Source organism: Coregonus clupeaformis, chromosome 18, assembly GCF_020615455.1.
Source record: "Coregonus clupeaformis isolate EN_2021a chromosome 18, ASM2061545v1, whole genome shotgun sequence".
In the NCBI taxonomy this organism is placed as follows: Eukaryota; Metazoa; Chordata; class Actinopteri; order Salmoniformes; family Salmonidae; genus Coregonus; species Coregonus clupeaformis.
In genome coordinates this window covers 12,476,125-12,495,279 of record NC_059209.1, presented here as the reverse complement: position 1 = coordinate 12,495,279, position 19,155 = coordinate 12,476,125, and the positions used below count along the sequence as shown (strand labels likewise).

Genomic DNA, 19,155 nt, shown 5'->3' with positions numbered 1-19,155 from the left:
TTCATGATTACTTTATTGGCAAAGTGGGCAAACTTAGGAAGGAAATGCCAACAACGAAACAGTGAGCCATCGTATTCATGCATAAAAAACAAATAATGAAAGAAAGGCATTATAAGTTAGAGTTTTGTAAAGTTAAATGTGGGAGAGATGGAAAATTATTGTTATCACTCAATAATGACAAAACTGGCATTGACAACTTAGATGGAACGCTACTGCGGATGGTTGCTGACTATGGCCACTCCGATCTGTCATATCTTTAATCTGAGTCTAGAGGAAGCTCTTAGCAAGGACTTGCAGTCAGTTTTGGAAAGGGGTGGCCAGTAATAAGCTGGTCCTGAACATCTCTAAAACTAAGAGCAATGTATTTGGTACAAATCATTCCCTAAGTTCTATACCTCAGCTGAATCTGGTAATGAATGGTGTGGCTGATAAACAAGTTGAGGAGACTAAATTATTGGTGTTACCTTAGATCGTAAACTGTCATTGTCAAAACATATACACTGAACAAAAATATAAACGCAACATGTTAAGTGTTGGTCCCATGTTTCATGAGCTGAAATAAAAGATCACAGACATTTTCCATACGCACAAAAAGCTTATTTCTGTCAAATGTTGTGCACAAATTTGTTTACATCCCTGTTAGTGAGCATTTCTCCTTTGCCAAGATAATCCATCCACCTGACAGGTGTGGCATATCAAGAAGTTGATTAAACAGCATGATCATTACACAGGTGCACCTTGTGCTGGGGATGAAAAAGGCCACTAAAATGTGCAGTTTTGTCACAACACAATGCCACAGATGTTTCAAGTTTTGAGGGAGCGTGCAATTGGCATGCTGACTGCAGGAATATCCACCAGAGCTTTTTCCCAGATAATTGTATCTTCATTTCTCTACTACGTCGTTTTAGAGAATTTAGCAGTATGTCCAAACGGCCTTGCTCTTCATTGTAATCAGAGGGCTAATATAAATACTATGCATGCCAGTCTCTCTTGGCTAAGAGTTGAGGAGAGACTGACTGCATCACTTCTTTTTATAAGAAACATTAAATGTGTGGAAAATTCCAAATTGTTTGCATAGCCAACTTACACACAGCTCTGACACACACACTTACCCCACCAGACATGCCACCAGGGGTCTTTTCACAGTCCCCAAAACAGATTTAAGAAAGCTTACAGTATTATATAGAGCCATGATTGCATGGAACTCCCATCTCATATTGTTCAAATGAACAGCAAACCTGGTTTCAAAAAACAGATCAAGCAACTCCTCACGGTTGTGATGCATGGGTTGACTCATAACCTGCAGTCCCCGGGGCTATATCCGTGGGGCGGACGAGTTTAGGGTCATTAAATAATGTGGCTAATGGGCGGCGGGCGTGTTGAAAAACGAGAAACACCACCTTAAAAAATCCATGAATGTATAATTATTGTGCAATTTATATAGTCTACATTGAGGTTTTTCTTTCACTATTTTAGGCTATCTTGTATTAGTGCATTAACCTACGCTTTAGGGCTTAACTCTACAAGCACCAAATTGCCTACACAGCCAATTTTGGGAACGGGCAGAAAAAGTTAACAATCCACGGAGGCAAAAAGGACATTGTCGAAGTTGAATTCAATAAGACAAAAGCTGCGAAAGGAGAGTTGAAAATAAATAGAAGGGAGGGCCAGAAAAGTAATGTTTGGAAAAGATTTGGTGAAGTGGTAAAAGAGGATGATAGCAGTGCCGGCTACGTTACGTGTGATGATTGTGAGGCGCTATACAAATTCTGGACGACTAACCAGAATAACGTACTGCCTATTTAATGTGACCCTTGCTGTTAATAGATCGCAAAGCAGCATACAACAGAGCTAAACGTTTGGAACAAGTTCACTTTCTCATCCATAGCCTAAAAACACATATCAAGTGCAAGTTAGCTGTTTAGCTCACATCTGAAGGCTTGGGGGGCATTTAGGACATCTTCTACTGCGGATCGCTAAAAAACCTAATGATTATGATCACACTTCCTCAATTGAAATATTACGGCAACCATTTACCAAAGATGGTTTGGCATGGTTTAGAAACTTGGGAACCAAGCTCGAGTTATCAGTGTATCCTGTTATCGCCTGGACTTCTTGAAATATCTTCACACCTAGAAAAAACCTCCAGGCTTCCATCATAACTGTCAATTTAGATTTAAAAATAAATTACAGGGGGCTATTTGGAAAAAACGTATCCTGTCCATAAATACATAACCAACTAGTCCCATGCAAATAGGGCTATAGCCTTACTAATAACTCCTGCAGAACTAAGCATTTCTTGCAGTAAAATGATACACCAAATGTACTTGGGAACAGGAGTGGAGATATATGATTTCTTTCTGCATCTTGAGAGAATGCTATGCTCAGTTAGATACGATCTTTAGAGGTGCTGTCTTCATCATAAAAGCTGATAGTATTTTAACCAGTGGCGTAAAGTACTTATGTAAAAATACTTTAAAGTACTACTTAAGTAGTTTTTTGGGGTATCTGTACTTTACTTTACTATTTATAATTTGGACAACTTTTACTTCACTACATTCCTAAAGAAAATAATGTACTTTTCAACCCATACATTTTGCCTGACACCCAAAAGTAGTATTTACATTATGAATGCTTAGCAGGACAGGAAAATGGTCAAATTCACACACTTCTCAAGAGAACGTCCCTGGTCAACCCTATTGCCTCTGATCTGGCAGACTCATAGCACACATGCTTTGTTTGTAAATGATGTCTGAGGGTTGGAGTGTTCCCCTGGCTATCTGTAAATAAATGAAAAACAAGAAAATGGTGCTGTCTGGTTTGCTTAATAAGGAATTTTAAATGATTTATACTTTTACTTTTGATACTTAAGTATATTTAAAATCAAATACTTTTAGACTTTTACTCAAGTAGAATTTTACTGGCTGTCTTTCAACTTTTACTTGAGTAATTTTCTATTAAGGTATCTTTACTTTTAATCAAGTATGACGATTGGGTACTTTTTCCACCACTGATTTCAACCACATAAAATATGCATCGAAGCCAAACTGAAATCTTAGCAGAAACATGTTGGGTCGTTTTCACAGCATTCTTTTTCCTTACAAATTGGTCAAACTGATGTCATTTGGACATTTTGCACATCAAGTCTTACCCGTAAAAAAATAAATATATATTGCATTGTATTTTCTCCCCAGTCCCTAAACGTCTTTGCTCCGCGAAAGATGACAGAAAACTTTCCCGATGTCAACTAGATTGAAGCATTCATTCTATCAAGCTATTACATTATTCTGTTAAGCAAGGGTTTATTTAGTCTTCTAGGGGAACATATGACAAAAGAGAAGCTACATGTATTTAATTATTAAGTTGACTAACAAATAGCCTACCAAAATATTGGATATTATAAGCAGAAACATATCTAAATAAGGCAAAAGAAAATCCTTCTCCCCCGTCAAAAAAAATTGTTTGGCAGTCTTTGACTGTAGCCTATAGCGCATTTTCTTTATTTAGGTTAGGGTTGGGTGCGGGCCACAGATTTTCACTTTACCACATATTCTTAAATTCCATTCCTTACTTTGATTTGTGTGTATTGGGTATATGTTGTGAAATTGTTGAAAATATTACTGCACAGTCGGAGCTAAAACCACAAGCATTTCACTACACCCGCAATAACATCTGCTAAACACGTGCATGTGACAAATCAAATTTGGTTGCGGATGGGTTATTAGCAATTGCGGGCGGGTGAACAGTTGACCCGTGCACCACTAATTCACGGCACAACGCCTCTCCCCTATTTCACCTAGATATTTTGTGTGTATGTATTGATATGAAGGCCGTGTGTGCCGTTTCTAAATTCATGTAGTTCTGTCCTCGTGCTTTAGTTGTCTATTAATGTTCTGTAATATGTCATGTTTTATGTTTCGTGTGGACCCCAGGAAGAATAGCTGATGCTTTCGTAACAGCTAATGGGGATCCTAATAAAATACAAAATACCAAATGCACAAAGGGTGGGAGGGTGAGTAACCTCAGCGTTCAAAAGGGGTGGAACAAACGCAAGGGAGCTTGAGAGCATTTAGTCAACAGGCAGAGAAAAGAGAGGTTTACCCCTGAAGAACCAGGTAATCATTAGTGACTGGAGAAGGGCATCTGTAAAAACAACAAGAGTAATAGCTCACAACTTACGTAAAAGTTTCCGCTGCTTTTTTTGCAAACAGGACTTGACGTATCGTTCGAGCTCACGAAGGGTAGAGGGCTTGAGTGTCTCAAAGTCTATCTCTATCTCGTCCGGATTGGAGTCACGCAGCGACGGCTCCCGGGACTGGATGATGTGGACCACCCTGCCCAACTTCTCACCCGGAAGACGGTTGATGTCCAGGCTGAGCTGGCGCTTCTCGTCGTATGACATGGGAAGGGACGGCTCCTCTTCAGACTCGTTGTTTGCCGCCGCCACCTTGGACCCTTTCTTCGGTTGCCTGAAAATGTTTCGGTCAGATCTTTGTTAGGCCTACAGGTTTTGCCTCTCTCAGGATGCTCAGATTAGCACTGAGAAAAATGTAAAGTACAGATGATTTGTGACAGACTGACAGGTCTGGATCAGGCTACAAGGGGATACGAGTCAAAGTGTAACACAGCAGTGCGTCACACTATTACAACAAGTGGCATGGGTAACGATGATTCATCCAAAAGATCAAGTTACCAGCAGTTTTAAGCAAATTAATTTTGATGAATTATGAAACGGATACAGTGCCTTCAGATAGTATTCATACCCCTTGACTTATTCCACATTTTCTTGTGTTACAGCCTGAATTCAAAATGTATTAAATATTATTTACACACAATGCCGCATAATGATAAAGTGAAACCATGTTTTTAGAATTTGTAGCAAATGTATTGAAAATGAAATACAGAAATCTCATTTACATAAGTATACACACCAGAGTCGATACATGGTAGAATTACCTTTGGCAGCGATTACAGCTGTGAGTCTTTCTGGGTAAGTCTACAAGAGCTTTGCACACCTGGATTGTACAATATTTGTATATTATTATTTTCAAAATTCTTCATGCTCTGTCAAGTTGGTTGTTGATCATTGCTAGACAGCCATTTTCAAGTCTTGCCAGAGATTTAAGCCGATTTAAGTCAAAACTAACTAGGCCACTCAGGAATATTCAATGTCGTCTTGGTAAGCAACTCCAGTGTATATTTGGCCTTGTGTTATAGGTTATTGTCCTGCTGAAAGGTGAATGTCTCCCAGTGTCTGTTGGAAAGCAGACTGAACCAGGTTTTCCTCGAGGATCTTGCCTGTGCTTAGCTCTATTCCGTTTATTTTTATCCCCCAAAAAACTCCCTAGTCCTTGCCGATGACAATCATCCCCACCACACCCCCTCTTTTACGCTGCTGCTACTCTCTGTTTATTATTTATGCATAGTCACTTTAACTCTACCCACATGTACATATTACCTAAATTACCTTGACTAACCTGTGCCCACGTACATTGACTCTGTACCGGTACCCCCTGTATATAGCCTCGCTACTGTTATTTTATTTTACTGCTGCTCTTTATTATTTTATTTTACTTATCTATTTTTTACTCAACATATTTTTCTTAAAACTGCATTGTTGGTTAAGGGCTTGTAAGTAATCATTTCACTGTAAGGTGTACACCTGTTGTATTCGGTGCATGCGGCAAATACAATTTGATTCTTCATACCCATTACATGATGCAGCCATTACCATGCTTGGAAATATGAAGTGTGGTACTCAGTGATGTGTTGTGTTGGCCCCGAACATAACGCTTTGTATTCAGGACATAAAGTTAATTTCTTTGCCAGTTTTTTTGCCAGTTTTACTTTAGTGCCTTATTACAAACAGGATGCATGTTTTGGAATATTTATTATTCTGCACAGGTTTCCTTCTTTTCACTTTGTCATTTTAGGTTATTATTCTGGAGTAACTACAATGTTGTTGATCCATCCTCAGTTTTCTCCTATCACAGCCATTAAACTCCGTAACTGTTTTAAAGTCACCATTGGCCTCATGGTGAAATCCCTGAGCGGCTTCCTTCTTCTCCGGTAACTGAGTTAAGAAGGACGCCTGTATCTTTGTAGTGACTGGGTGTTTTGAAACACCATCAAAAGTGTAATTCACTTCACCATGCTCAAAGGGATTTTCAATGTCTGCTTTTTACATCTTTACCCATCTACCAATAGGTGCCCTTCTTTGCGAGGCATTGGTCTTTGTGGTTAAATCGGTGTTTGAAATTCACTCCGCGACTGAGGGACCTTACAGATAACTGTATGTGTGGGGTACAGAGATGAAAAAATCTTGTTAAACACTATTATTGCACACAGAGTTAATTTTTACTCCTGAACCTATTTATGCTTGCCATAACAAAGGAGTTAAATAATTATTGACTCAAGACATTTCAGCTTATCATTTTTAATTAATTTGTAAACATTTCTAAAAACATAATTCCACTTTCACATTTTGGGGTATTGTGTGTAGGCCAGTGGCACAAAATCTAAATTTAATCCATTTTAAATTCAGGCTGTAACACAATTTTTGGGGGAAAAAGTCAAGGCGTGTGAATACTTTCTCAAGGCACTGTATGATAAGACTGGGCAGTAGTACCTGGTAGCCGCCACCGTGCGGTTTGGTTTCCGGGCTGGAGCCTTCTTCGGATTAGCTGGCTTGGCTTGCTGTGTCGACTTGGGCTTCTTCTCGTCATCAGCCTTCCCCTTGTTGGCTTTGTCTTTGTCCTTCTTCTTATCTTTTTGCTTTTTCTCCGTTTTCTTTGGTTTACTTACTGGGGCCTGCGACAGAACAGCCAGCTGCTCGTGAACGGCCTTCAGCTGAGGAGAGAAGTGGAATAAAGAGTCACCTATGAGCCCAGATGTTGGTTTATATAGGGTGAAGCTGCTGCAGAGACTGGGACAAGATACTGGAAGTGATGGCAAAATACAGGCATCGAGTTAGCTATTGTGGAATGTAGGCATGTGTAACCTGTTGCAGAACATCTGCACCATTGTGTCTTGGACCATTATGTCACAATTATGACAGTTATACTAGTTATATATTTGCCCTGGGAGGAACGTTTTATTTTCCATCGACTTTGAAGCAGTCTCATTTTCTAGTCAATACATGCGTTTGCTTGATTTACTTCGCTTTTAAGGGTTGCTGCATCTTAAATCATCCTCAAGTTCTCTTATTCATGTATTGTATTTAATTAATTAACTATACAGTACTCATGTTTCTACATATATTCTCAAATGAAAGCTCAGAATATTCATAGAGGAAACAATCAAGAGCGTGCGTGTAAATAGATTGATCAGTCATTGACAGTACTATACTGGCATGCAAATGCAGCGTCTCGTTAAATAATTTCCCATTGGCCTCTGGAAAAAAGCTGGCAGAGAAGCACACCGGGCCACCAGCCTGTACTGTAGCTATCTACCGAACACTTTAAAACAATAAGCAAACGCTGACTCCCAAAGTGCTCTCACACTGACACTTCCTTGTCTTCAGCACAAAAACATTGGTCTTTAACAGTTATTCAACTTGAAAAAAGGAGGAAATACTGAACCTTAAATGCAACAAAAGCATTTGAAATCATTGCCAGAATCATCAAAAAAACACTTAACACTACCGTCACCAGCAAACACTGTCACCACCACCCATTTTTAAACCACTAAAATAATGTGACAATGGGAGAAAAAGTAACTACCTGCATCTTACAAAAAACCTTAGAAAGGACTATCCAGGTCTACATGTCAAAGAGCAAGCTGACTACTGAGGAAAGCCCTCTAGCACACTTACAACCTGTTTAAGAGTTCTGATCCCCACCTGTAACCCTCTACCGCTCTTTCAACAAGGTGTAATACAAAAAATAAAAATAAATGTTTTTTGTGGGGACGGGGAAGTAAGAGATAAATCACCTGAAAACGTTTGGCACACCCGTTTTTTCCCCCCGCCCTGTTACCATTGGGGTGCTCCACAGTGATTTGCTGGTAAGAAAGCCAAAGGGGAAATCAGGGGACAAAGATAGAAAACTCCAAAGATCATGTTAACATCCTAGCAGCACAACAAACTATTCATTACAGCTAAATACTGTCACCATTGGTATGAATGAAATGTAAAACATTGCTCTAAATGTGAGCTCTACATTTTCAGCATGCAAGCCATAATACCAAGTTATTCTAACAGTTTATAGCAGCATTTGTGGCGGTAGAGGGCTAACTATGTCACTTTTACTCTGGATGGCTGGCTGAAAATCATCTCTGAACATCGTGGAGCGGCTTTGATTTTGAAGTGGTAGCGGTCTAAAATCTGAAGTGGGGGATGAAGGGGGGGCATCTCCCTGTTCATCCATCCATGGGTTTTGGATCTTGGTCCTTGGTTGTGAGAACCCACCTGTTCCGAACCCACCTGTTCCTGCAGTTCGGCGAGCCGCGTGGCCCGCTCATCCTCTGAGTCGGAGCTCTCCGAACTGGAGGTGTTGCCGCTGCTCTCACTGCTCTCTGTACTCTTGCTTACCACCGGCGTGGTGGAGGGCTGGATGGCTTCAATGGGCTCGTCTGGCATCTTGGCAAATCGCATCTCAAACACATCCTGAGAAACACAAGAAGACAAGGGGCAGTTCAACCGACAGCCCTCCAATGAGGTGATGTGGATATCTGATTAACTTTATCCTACCTGGAGCTTCCTGGCCATGGCTACAACCTCGTGGTCGGGGGGGTTGTACTTGTAGCAATTTGAGAACATTAACCGGACGTCTGTCGCAAAGCTTTGGGCATCTTGGTAATCTCGACTGTCCATTTTCTTCTGTGGATACAGAGCAAACAGTCAGAGCCTTATTACTGAGATAGCTATCACTATAAAACGCTAAACAAATATATTAGCAAAACATGTAACTGTCCTCCCCTTAGCAGTGATGGTGTCGACTGTTGTTGAGGGATAGTTCCATTGGAACTATTCTTAACCACCAAATAAAAACACTCTCTCCACCAAGTAAACAGCCATGCTTGGAGGGTAATTTAGAAGAGTTAGGAGTGAGTCGAGGGAGTGAATAGGTAACCTACTTTGACAGTGCTCAGGTCCATGGGGTGCTTGATTATCTCATGGTAGTCATGCAGTTCAAGCGCTTCTGCGTCTACAGGCTTGTAGAAAGGCCAAGCGTAGGCCGCGTACTTCTTGGACAGCATCTCCTTCAGGATGACGTCGCAGTGCTTCAGCTGCTCGCCGAGCTTGCCTTTCTTGCCACCGAGCAGAGGCGCCTCTCCATCCTCTGTGTCCTTCTTGGGGGGCTGGACGAACCGCACTGTGCTCTCCCGCCTGGACGAGACAGTCTCCTGTTTGGATTCCAGGAGCTGGGTAGGGGAGTCACTTCTACTGGCCGAGATTGCTGAGGTGGTGGGAGTTGTTGTGTCTGCTTTCCGCTTGACCCCCTTTTTCTGTGGAAATGACAATGGCCAAATGCAAATATATCAGTGGCCTGTTTCTTTTTACCAAGATATGGTATATTATAATTTTTCTCAGATTTCTAATAGATTATATACTTAGACAACATTTTGAGGAGTAGAATTGTAAAATACGCTCCCCACAAGAATCCCCCGTTAGACTGTAGAACTAAATAAAAAGAACCCCTAGAGCGGCCTGTCTCTCTGGACTTACTTTGATGACTGGCTGTGCCGTGGGAACCACAGCCATCATGGAGGCAGCGGTAGGCACAGCTTGGACAGGGGTAACAGATGTAACGGTTGGCACTGGCGTGGCTGCTATGACAGGAGTCTGAGACAGAAGTGGAGGGGAGCTGGGGTAAGAAGATGGGGGTGAATCCGTCGACTCACCCTGTGCTTGGCTCTCTGTAAGAAAGATGAGGGAAGCAAAAATTTGTAAATGACAGACATTTCCGCAGTGCATGAGTCCCTCCCAACTGTGAAAGGCTGGACTTACCTGCACTAACGGGCGCTCCTGGTTTGCGGGCTGCTTTGACTTTGGGGGCCGGTGGTAGCAGCTCCACCTCCTCCTGAGGCATTTGGGCCACTTTCTGTAAGAATATCTTCTCTAGAGCTTGGGCCATCAGAACAATGTCATCTGTAGGCTGTGGGAACACAAGAAAGGATGAGTTATGGGTCAAGATGAAGGTGAACATGGTCAGATGGTTCGCTTGATCAAACTCATCACAGCTATCAACAATGCCTACAGAGGTGATGGGGCACCTCTAGACAAGAGTAGAGGAAGTGTAAATACATCCATCTGTGTGTAACCATCTGTATGAGATCCAGTGAAAAAACAGCTAAAGTAAGCTCTTTGAACTACTTGTTGAGTGCAGACCTTATTGTTTTTCGCATCTAGATTTTTATGAATGGCAATGGAGAATTTACCTTGTTGTAGATATAACAGTTGGTAAACATGGTATTGAAGTCCTGCATGCACTCGCTGGCGCTCCAGTAGTAGTTATTCTCTAGCCTCTTCTTTATTGTTCCCATGTCCATTGGGCTCTTGATAACTTTATGATAGTCCTGTATGACAGCATCAAGAGGAAAGTAGCATTCACTATGAATGAGCAATAAAATAACAGCCAGGAAATAAAGAAAACATTTTAAGATTATGATTGTTCAATGAGGGGTTAGGGTTAGTTAGGAACCACACCTAAATGTACACACATCCACACAGTGTTTATATTAAAATGCAACAGCCTACTTCTACCCAGAGACAAATATTGTTAAAGCTATAATCCTTAGTTGCTAGATCAATTTTAGACGTAATTAATGACTAATGACATATACCTCATTGATTATTGGACAATATAACTTATAAATGTCTCATGAGCTTATTTCAACTGTCATACCCCATCAGAACCCAATATATAAGCTTGTTTTACTCCAATGTTTGTTAAACATAAATGTAAACAAACATTGTAGCCTCAAAACATGGTTAAAACTATGCATTTGATATCATGGATGGTCAGTCCTTGAATCCATAGCTCAGTCTATGGATTTGAGAGTGGTTACGTTTCTCCAGGTCCATCCCTCAGATTTTAATCAAAACAGAGGCGGGGTCCCCACTTTGTTATTGTTTCAATGAAGGATTCTAGCTTTAAGGCTCTGCTTTTAGAACGAATTACTGACTACCAATAACAGAGAGAAAACTACTGAGTGTGGACTGGACTTACGGCAAGACATAATTTGATGGCATCCACAGGTGTGTAAAAGGGCCACGCAAACTGATGCTTCCATAGAGTCTTCACCACAACGTTCTGCATGTACTGTAGTTGGTTTGTTTTCCGGCCAGGCTTGTTGAGGTTGGTGAACTCTGGTGGCGAGGGATTGACAAGTGCCGGGGCAGCCGCAGGAACAGCCGACATACTGGCAACAGGAGAGCTCTTCTTCCCTGTTCTACAAAACGTCTGAGTCTAGTGTTTTCAATGGATACTTTGCTCCCCTTTCAGCTCATTATTCCTCCAGCAGTACACACATCCCATCACCACCTGAGTGTATGTGCCCTGCCAAACAAAATAGTCAAATATTGGAATTAGAAAATTAAAGGAGAAGTGTTGTTCAGAAAATATGAGACCTTCAGCTGCCATCCTCACAGACAGTAAAGTTACATCTCGAGTCAATTGGGCTAGTATTTTATGAGAATGACTGAGTTATGGAGTGGTAGCTAAATTAAAATAATCTAAACTTTGTACACATTACATGTAGCCAAAGTAATATAGCGTACACATACCACTTAGAATTCGTAACATGGGCAAAGAAGTGAGCATTTCGCTGGGCAACAGCAATGGTGCAGAGATCAACATTCACAAAAGCATTTTTTTTTTTTATAACTACGCCAAAATATGCCACGCTTAGCAATTAAAAATCCATATGGCTAAACGTAGACAGATTAGCTAGTTACTCGACTGAGAGTACACCCTTTATCTCACGAAATAGTCGCTATTTGCAATTTAGCGACTGGGTGCATCTGATGATTGTGCATCACATCTATTCCTTTAAAAAGATGGCGGGCAGGGGAATGCAATGCTAGCTATTCGCTACAGTAACTAGCCTCTCAATCGGCAAAATGCTAAATGTGCACGCAATGCAAAGAGCTAACTTACACACTAGTTCACCTGAAGTACAACTAAAATGCTGAGCAGTGCGTTGTAGAAGCGCTGAAAATAATGAATAGATAACTAGGTTACCATTTCAACTTCGCATACGACAAATGTAGCGTTAGCTAAGGTTAACTACTAGCCTGACAAATCCTCGCTAACTAAGCTTTGTATGCATTGTTTCAATCAAGGCGCCGAGCGGGCAGGCTGACTCAGAAAGCAACCTATAGATTGAGTGTATTTGAAAAACACTTCGATATGCATCCCATCCTTTAAATTACACAAATCAGGAAGAAAAAAAAAAGTACATATTTTACTTTATTACTTTCTCAAGTGGCTCCAGTGGTTGCTCGCTCGCAGTTTTCTGGTACCTTTTTATTTCAGCGAAGTAGCATAATAGATGAGTTATCGGCTGTCTGCGATATCCCATGCGCAATTTCGAGCAGCATCATGGTCCTTGTTGTGTTTTGATGGGTAAAGTATTCGGAATTGGAGGTATGTTGCTAAATTACTGACTACATATCCCGGGATGCACCTCCTTAAACGCAAGCCATGTTTTGGCACAGGGAGCGTTTGAGTGGTAAAGGCCAGAGATATTACAGAAAGGAGGAGATAGAAATCCCAATGGACATTTACTACCCAGCAGACTGTCGACCAATCGCGTTTACGTTATCACGTTGCGTCACGCGGTTGTTAAGCATATCGTCACACAACACTCCAAGTCGATATTCATATAATAATAAGGAATTCCCTCGACCACGCCCACAGATTGGGGAAAACAAACATTCTTTCCAATTTACCACCACTCCAAAGCCAACTTCGTCGATTTTGTTTTACAGAAAAACAAAACATGCCAAAAGCTGCTGTGTTGTTCAATGTACATGTAACAAGGTCAAAAATCCAGACCTAAGGATCGCAACGCTCCCAAGTAGGGAAGTAGGGAAATAGAGCCTGGGAGAAGAGCTATGTGGCTTCAGGCTATTTGGCATGGGAGTGTGAAATGTGGGGACACAGTGTCCAAGTAGGCTACAAGTAGCTATGTGTGTGGAAAACATTTAATCACAAATAAGACATTTAACTTGTTAGTATATTCCATTTGTAAGTCCACTCACTACTTGCATCTGTGTAGTCTATTTGTTTGTGTTGTTGGTCTTGGCTAGCTTAATGTTCCGGTCGGTAGCTAGCTAGCACTCAAGTGGCTGCTTGCACTGTTATGAAAAGCGGCCCTACAATATTAAGTTTTTCTAAGTAGTGAGAACGCTCTGGAGCTGTAATCTTTAGACATGTACTTTTCTTAAATGTAGTTTTGTAATTCACTAGAACAAGCAGACAACAAGAAAATTGCGTTTGAATGGGGTCATGTTTTTGCTGTGAGCCAATGGGGTAACTTAGGTAACCACAGGATGTTTTCCCCACAAGTGGGTGTTCTATCTAATACCGACAAGGACAATCAGATGAGTCCCAAGACGCTTGTGGGGGTCGTAGAGCAAAACAGAGAACACCATTGTGTTCGTGGGAGTCTCATCATAATAGTTTGAACGCTACAGACAATTTTGTGAGAAGACCATCTCATCGTCAGACAAACGAAGTGCGACATGGGCGGATGTGGTGGATTGAGTGGCATCCAATGCTTAAACTGACAAATTTAAGGGGATTTTTGTATTATGCTAATTAGATAAATTGCCAGAAAATACTGTTTGTGCATTGTTACGTCTGGAATTGTGGCATGTATAGTTAAATTGTCTATTTAGTGTTGCTAAGTTTAGCTGCCAGTACCAATCATACATATTTTTAAACAATAACTTTATGCCTACCTTTGTTGATTTAGAGCGCAGACATATAGCCAAGGCAGGGTACGGCTGGGACACTCCAGGATCTCTATTCAAGAGAGAATACTGTTATGTAGAAACACTAGCTAAATTCTTTATAAACTGCTAGGGTGTATTACACTGAACAAAAATATAAATGCAACATGTAAAGTCTTGGTCCCATGTCTCATGAGCTGAAATAAAAGAGCCCAGAAATGTTCCATACACACAAAAAGCTTATTTCTATCAAATTTTGTGCACAAATTTATTTACATCTCTGTTAGTGAGCATTTCTCCTTTGCCAAGATAATCCATCCACCTGAGAGGTTTGGCATATCAAGAAGTTGATTAACAGCATGGTCATTACACAGGTGCACCTTGTGCTGCGGACAATAAAAGGCCACTCTAAAATGTGCAGTTTTGTAACACAACACAATGCTACAGATGTCTCAAGTTTTGAGGGAGCGTGCAGTTGGCATGCTGAGTGCAGGAATGTCCACCAGAGATATTGCCAGATAATTTAATGTTCATTTCTCTACCATCAGCCAACTCCAACGTAATTTTAAAGAATTTGTCCGTACGTCCAGCCGGCCTCACAACCGCATACCACATGTATGGTGTCTTATGAGTGAGCAGTTTGCTGATTTTTTCTTTAATGAGTCCGACGCAAATTATATACTGTTTCTCCGAGACCAGGCCCAAATCCCTGTCATTCACGTGAAGAAAAGACGGAGGTACAGGGCGCGGAGATCGGGGTGCCGTGTGAGAATTCGTCGGTGAGGGGGTAACCTGCCTCTACCATCCGTTCTATTGGCCAACGTGCATAAACTGGATGAGCTCCGTTCGAGACTATCCTACCAACGGGACATTAAAAACTGTAATATCTTATGTTTCACCGAGTCGTGGCTAAACGACGACACAGATAATATACAGTTGGTTGGGTTTTCCATGCATCGGTAGCACAGAACAGCTACGTCCGATAAGACGAGGTGTGGTGGTGTGTGTCTATTTGTCAATAACAGCGCGCGATGTCTAATATTAAGGAAGTCTCTAGGTATTGCTCGCCTGAGGAAAGCTGTAGACAACATTATCTACCAAGAGAGTTTTCATCTATAATTTTCGTAGCCGTCTATTCAAACTGATGCTTGCACTAACACCGAACTCAACGAGCTGTATAAGGCAATAAGCAAACAAGAAAATGCTCATACAGAAGCGGCGCTCCTAGTGGCAGGGGACTTTAATGCAGGCAAACTTAAATCCATTTTACCTCATTTCTACCAGCATGTCACATGTGGAACCAGAGGAAAATAAACTCTGGACCACCTTTACTCCACACACAGAGACGCACACAAAGCTCTCCCTCACCCTCCATTTGGCAAATCTGACCATAATGCTATCCTCTTGGTTCCTGCTTACAAGCAAAAACTAAAGCAGGAAGTACCTGTGACTCGCTCAATACGTAAGTGGTCAGATAACGCGGATGCTACGCTGCAGGACTGCTTTGCTAGCACAGAATGGAATATGTTCCGTGATCATCCAATGGCATTGAGGAGTATCCCACCTCAGTCACCGGCTTCATCAATAAGTGCATTGACGACGTCGTCCCCACAGTGACCGTACGTACATATCCCAACCAGAAGCCATGGATTACAGGCAACATCCGCACCGAGCTAAAGGGTAGAGCTGCCGCATTCAAGGAGCGGGACACTAATCCGGACGTTTATATGAAATCCCGCTATGCCCTCAGACAAACCATCAAACAGGCAAAGCGTCAATTCAGGACTAAGATTGAATCCTACTACACCGGCTCTGACGCTCGTCGGATGTGGCAGGGCTTGCAAACTATTACGGACTACAAAGGGAAACCCAGCCGCAAGTTTCCCGGTGACGCAAGCCTAACAGACGGGCTAAATGCCTTTTATGCTCGCTTCAAGGCAAGCAACACTGAAGCATGCATGAGAGCACCAGCTCTTCCAGACGACTGTGTGATCACTCTCTCCGTAGCTGATGTGAGCAAGACCTTTAAACAGGTCAACATTCACAAGGCTGCTGGGCCAGACGGATTACCAGCACCTGTACTCAGAGCATGCGCGGACCAACTGGCAAGTGTCTTCACTGACATTTCAACCTCTCCCTGACCGAGTCTGTAATACCTACATGTTTCAAGCAGACCACCATAGTCTCTGTGCCCAAGGAAGCGAAGGTAACATGCCTAAATGACTACCGCCCGGTAGCACTCATGTCGGTAGCCATAAAGTGCTTTGAAAGGCTGGTCATGGCTCACATCAACACCATCATCCTGAAAACCCTAGACCCACTCCAATTCGCATACCGCCCCAACAGATCCACAATTGATGCAATCTCAATCCCACTCCACTCTGCCCTTTCCCACCTGGACAAAAGGAACACCTAGAGTTGAAGTCGGAAGTTTACATACACCTTAGCCAAATACATTTAAACTCAGTTTTTCACAATTCTTGACAATCCTAGTAAAAATTACCTGCCTTAGGTCACTTAGGATCTCCACTTCATTTTAAGAATGTGAAATGTCAGAATAAAAGTAGAGAGAAGGATTTATTTCAGCTTTTATTATTTCATCACATTCCCAGTGGATCAGAAGTTTACATACACTCTGTAACGATCCCGGCAGTCTGAGTCGGGTCCTGTCTGGTGACTAGTTTTTCCTGTCGTGATCTCCAGTTTCCCGAGGGTTCGGGAACGCTCCGGGGAGCTCTCTTGTTTTCCGCACCTGCATCCCATCAGCAATCTGCACACCTGGTCCTGATCATCACCCTTCTTAGGCTCTGGCCAAACATCCAGTTCCTGCCGGATCGTTAGCCATGAACAGTAGGTTTATCAGAGTATCAGTCCTAGAGCTTCTAGCGTTAGTTTTGTTGTTTTGTACCTTGTTGGTTTATTGTTGACTTACCTCCGTTTTTGTTCCATCTACAGTCACTCGTCCGGAACCCTCACCCTACCTCTGCCTGATGGTCGGCGGCTGCCGAGCCATCATTGGACCAACAAACTGCACCCTCAACAACTCATCCACGCCGCCCGCTCTGTTCCCTGGATTATTCTGCACCTTTTTGAATCTGTAATAAACCCTCACCTTCGTTCAACTCTCCTTGTCCTGGTCTGCTTCTGGGTTCTGTCTGAGGGAACCGTGACAGAACGATCCGGCCAGTAATGAACCCAGCGGACCTGGACTCTGTTCGCCATGCCATTACCCATCAGGAGAAGATGTTGGGCCATCATAGCACGGTACTACAGGAGATCGCGTTGTCAGTTCGGAACCTTTCTACCGGTCTGACGGAGGTCCAGAACCAACGCAAGTTTCCGGTGGAGGATCCACTACCGGTTTCACCCATCTCGCCTGCCGCTTCTGGAGCTGTGTCCTTCCGTGAGCCCGAGGTTCCGACGCCGGATAGATATGAGGGGGAGCTGGGAAGATGCCGTTCCTTCCTTATGCAGTGTGGATTAGTGTTCGATCTACAGCCCTACTCTTATGCCACAGACAAGGCTAGGATAGCTTTTGTGATTGCGTTGCTGCGTGGTCGAGCGCTGGAGTGGGCTTCAGCCGTTTGGGAACGACAAGACCCCTGCATGGCTTCATACCAGGGGTTCACGGCCGAGATGAGGAAGCTCTTCGACCATTCCGTCCGAGGGAGGGACGCAGCTAGGCGCCTGTTTTCGCTTCACCAAGGAACTCGCAGCGTGGCCGACTTCGTGATCGAGTTCAAGACGTTGGCGGTGGAGAGTGGGTGGAACGAGGAGTCTCTGCAAGCGGCCTTTTACCAGGGGCTGTCGGAGCAGCTCAAGGATGAGTTGATCTCCTATCCGGAGCCTAGTGACCTGGACAGCTTGGTAGCCTTGTCTATTCGGGTGGATAATCGAGTCCGAGAGCGAAGGAGGGAGAAGCAATGGGGTCCGTCCAATCGATCAGCTTCTCAGTTCCCAGTCGGGTCGGGTGGTGGACCAGAACACGTCGATCATTCTCCACCACAATGGATTAGTGGAGAGGTCCTCTCTCCCGATTCTGAACCCATGCAAGTGGGGCGGCACGGGTTAACCAAGGAGGAGCGTCAACATAGACGTAAGACCAACTGCTGCCTCTACTGTGGTAGCTCGGGACATTACATCTCCACTTGTTCCCGGCGGTCGTCAAACTGCCCGGCTCGCTAAAGTTGGGAGGACTTTTAGCGAGCCAGTTTCAACCTCTCAGTACCTCTGTCAGACCCCGTTTCCGGCTACCCTTGTGAACAGGAATCAGAGCTTAGCGCTTAACGCTTTTATCGATTCAGGTGCCGATGGAAGCTTTCTTGATGCCGAGTTGGTGGAACAGCTGGGGCTTTCCAAGGAGCAATTGCCGGAAGCCATTGAAGCGACCACTCTGAACGGCAGTAGTCTGGCACGTATCACGATGAGGACTGAACCGGTTAAGATGCGGTTGTCGGGGAATCATTCTGAGATGATTTCATTCTTCATTCTGCCGTCTTCCCATGTTCCTCTGGTCCTTGGATACCCCTGGCTGAAGGAACACAATCCCACGTTCGATTGGGTGACGGGCAAGGTAACGAGTTGGAGCCTTGATTGTCATGCTAACTGTCTCAAGACTGCCTGCCCCCATTCGGTTCCCAGTCAGGTGATTGAGGCTAAACCCCCCAGATTTGTCCCTGGTTCCCGAGACATATCACGATTTGGGGGAAGTTTTCAGTAAGCAGAAGGCTCTGTCACTCCCTCCCCACCGACCATATGATTGTGCCATCAACCTGGTTCCTGGAGCTGTCTACCCCAAGGGAAGGTTATACAGTATCTCCCGACCTGAACGTGAGGCGTTGGAGACCTACATCAAGGAGTCCCTAGCTGCTGGTCTCGTTCGTCCCTCGTCATCACCCCTGGGGGCAGGATTCTTCTTTGTGGGTAAGAAGGATGGCTCTCTTCGACCGTGTATTGATTATCGGGGGGTTGAATGACATCACGGTCAAGAACAAGTATCCCCTGCCCTTGATGAGTTCTGCCTTCGACTCCTTACAGGGTGCTACGGTGTTCACCAAGCTAGACCTACGCAATGCGTATCACCTGGTCCGGATCAGAGAGGGGGACGAGTGGTTGACGGGTTTCAATACACCGATGGGTCACTTCGAGTATCAGGTGATGCCGTTTGGACTGACCAATGCTCCAGCGGTATTCCAGAGTATGGTGAACGACGTCCTGAGAGATATGATCGGTCTCTTTGTGTTTGTTTACCTGGA

At 43.3% G+C, this 19,155-nt stretch overlaps 1 protein-coding gene across 5 annotated transcripts in view; it reads right to left on the bottom strand.

The window, feature by feature from the left end:
• LOC121587477 (bromodomain-containing protein 3) overlaps positions 1-12,649 on the bottom strand; it is a 38,990-nt gene extending 26,341 nt beyond the window's left edge. Inside the window, exons 1-11 of one of the 5 annotated variants that reach the window (XM_041904445.2) lie at positions 12,413-12,648; positions 11,172-11,501; positions 10,381-10,518; positions 9,950-10,097; positions 9,668-9,858; positions 9,076-9,447; positions 8,690-8,818; positions 8,408-8,605; positions 7,933-8,001; positions 6,629-6,849; positions 4,180-4,469 (exon numbers count right to left, since the gene is read on the bottom strand). In XM_041904445.2, the coding sequence (XP_041760379.1) occupies positions 4,180-4,469; positions 6,629-6,849; positions 7,933-8,001; positions 8,408-8,605; positions 8,690-8,818; positions 9,076-9,447; positions 9,668-9,858; positions 9,950-10,097; positions 10,381-10,518; positions 11,172-11,363 (1,948 nt within the window). In that variant the 5' untranslated portion in view covers positions 11,364-11,501; positions 12,413-12,648. Of the gene's footprint in view, positions 1-4,179; positions 4,470-6,628; positions 6,850-7,932; positions 8,002-8,407; positions 8,606-8,689; positions 8,819-9,075; positions 9,448-9,667; positions 9,859-9,949; positions 10,098-10,380; positions 10,519-11,171; positions 11,502-12,412 lie in introns of all 5 variants that reach the window. The other 4 variants (XM_041904444.2, XM_041904446.2, XM_041904447.2 and 1 more) reach the window with 4 other exon arrangements.
• Between the last annotated feature and the right edge of the window lie 6,506 nt (positions 12,650-19,155).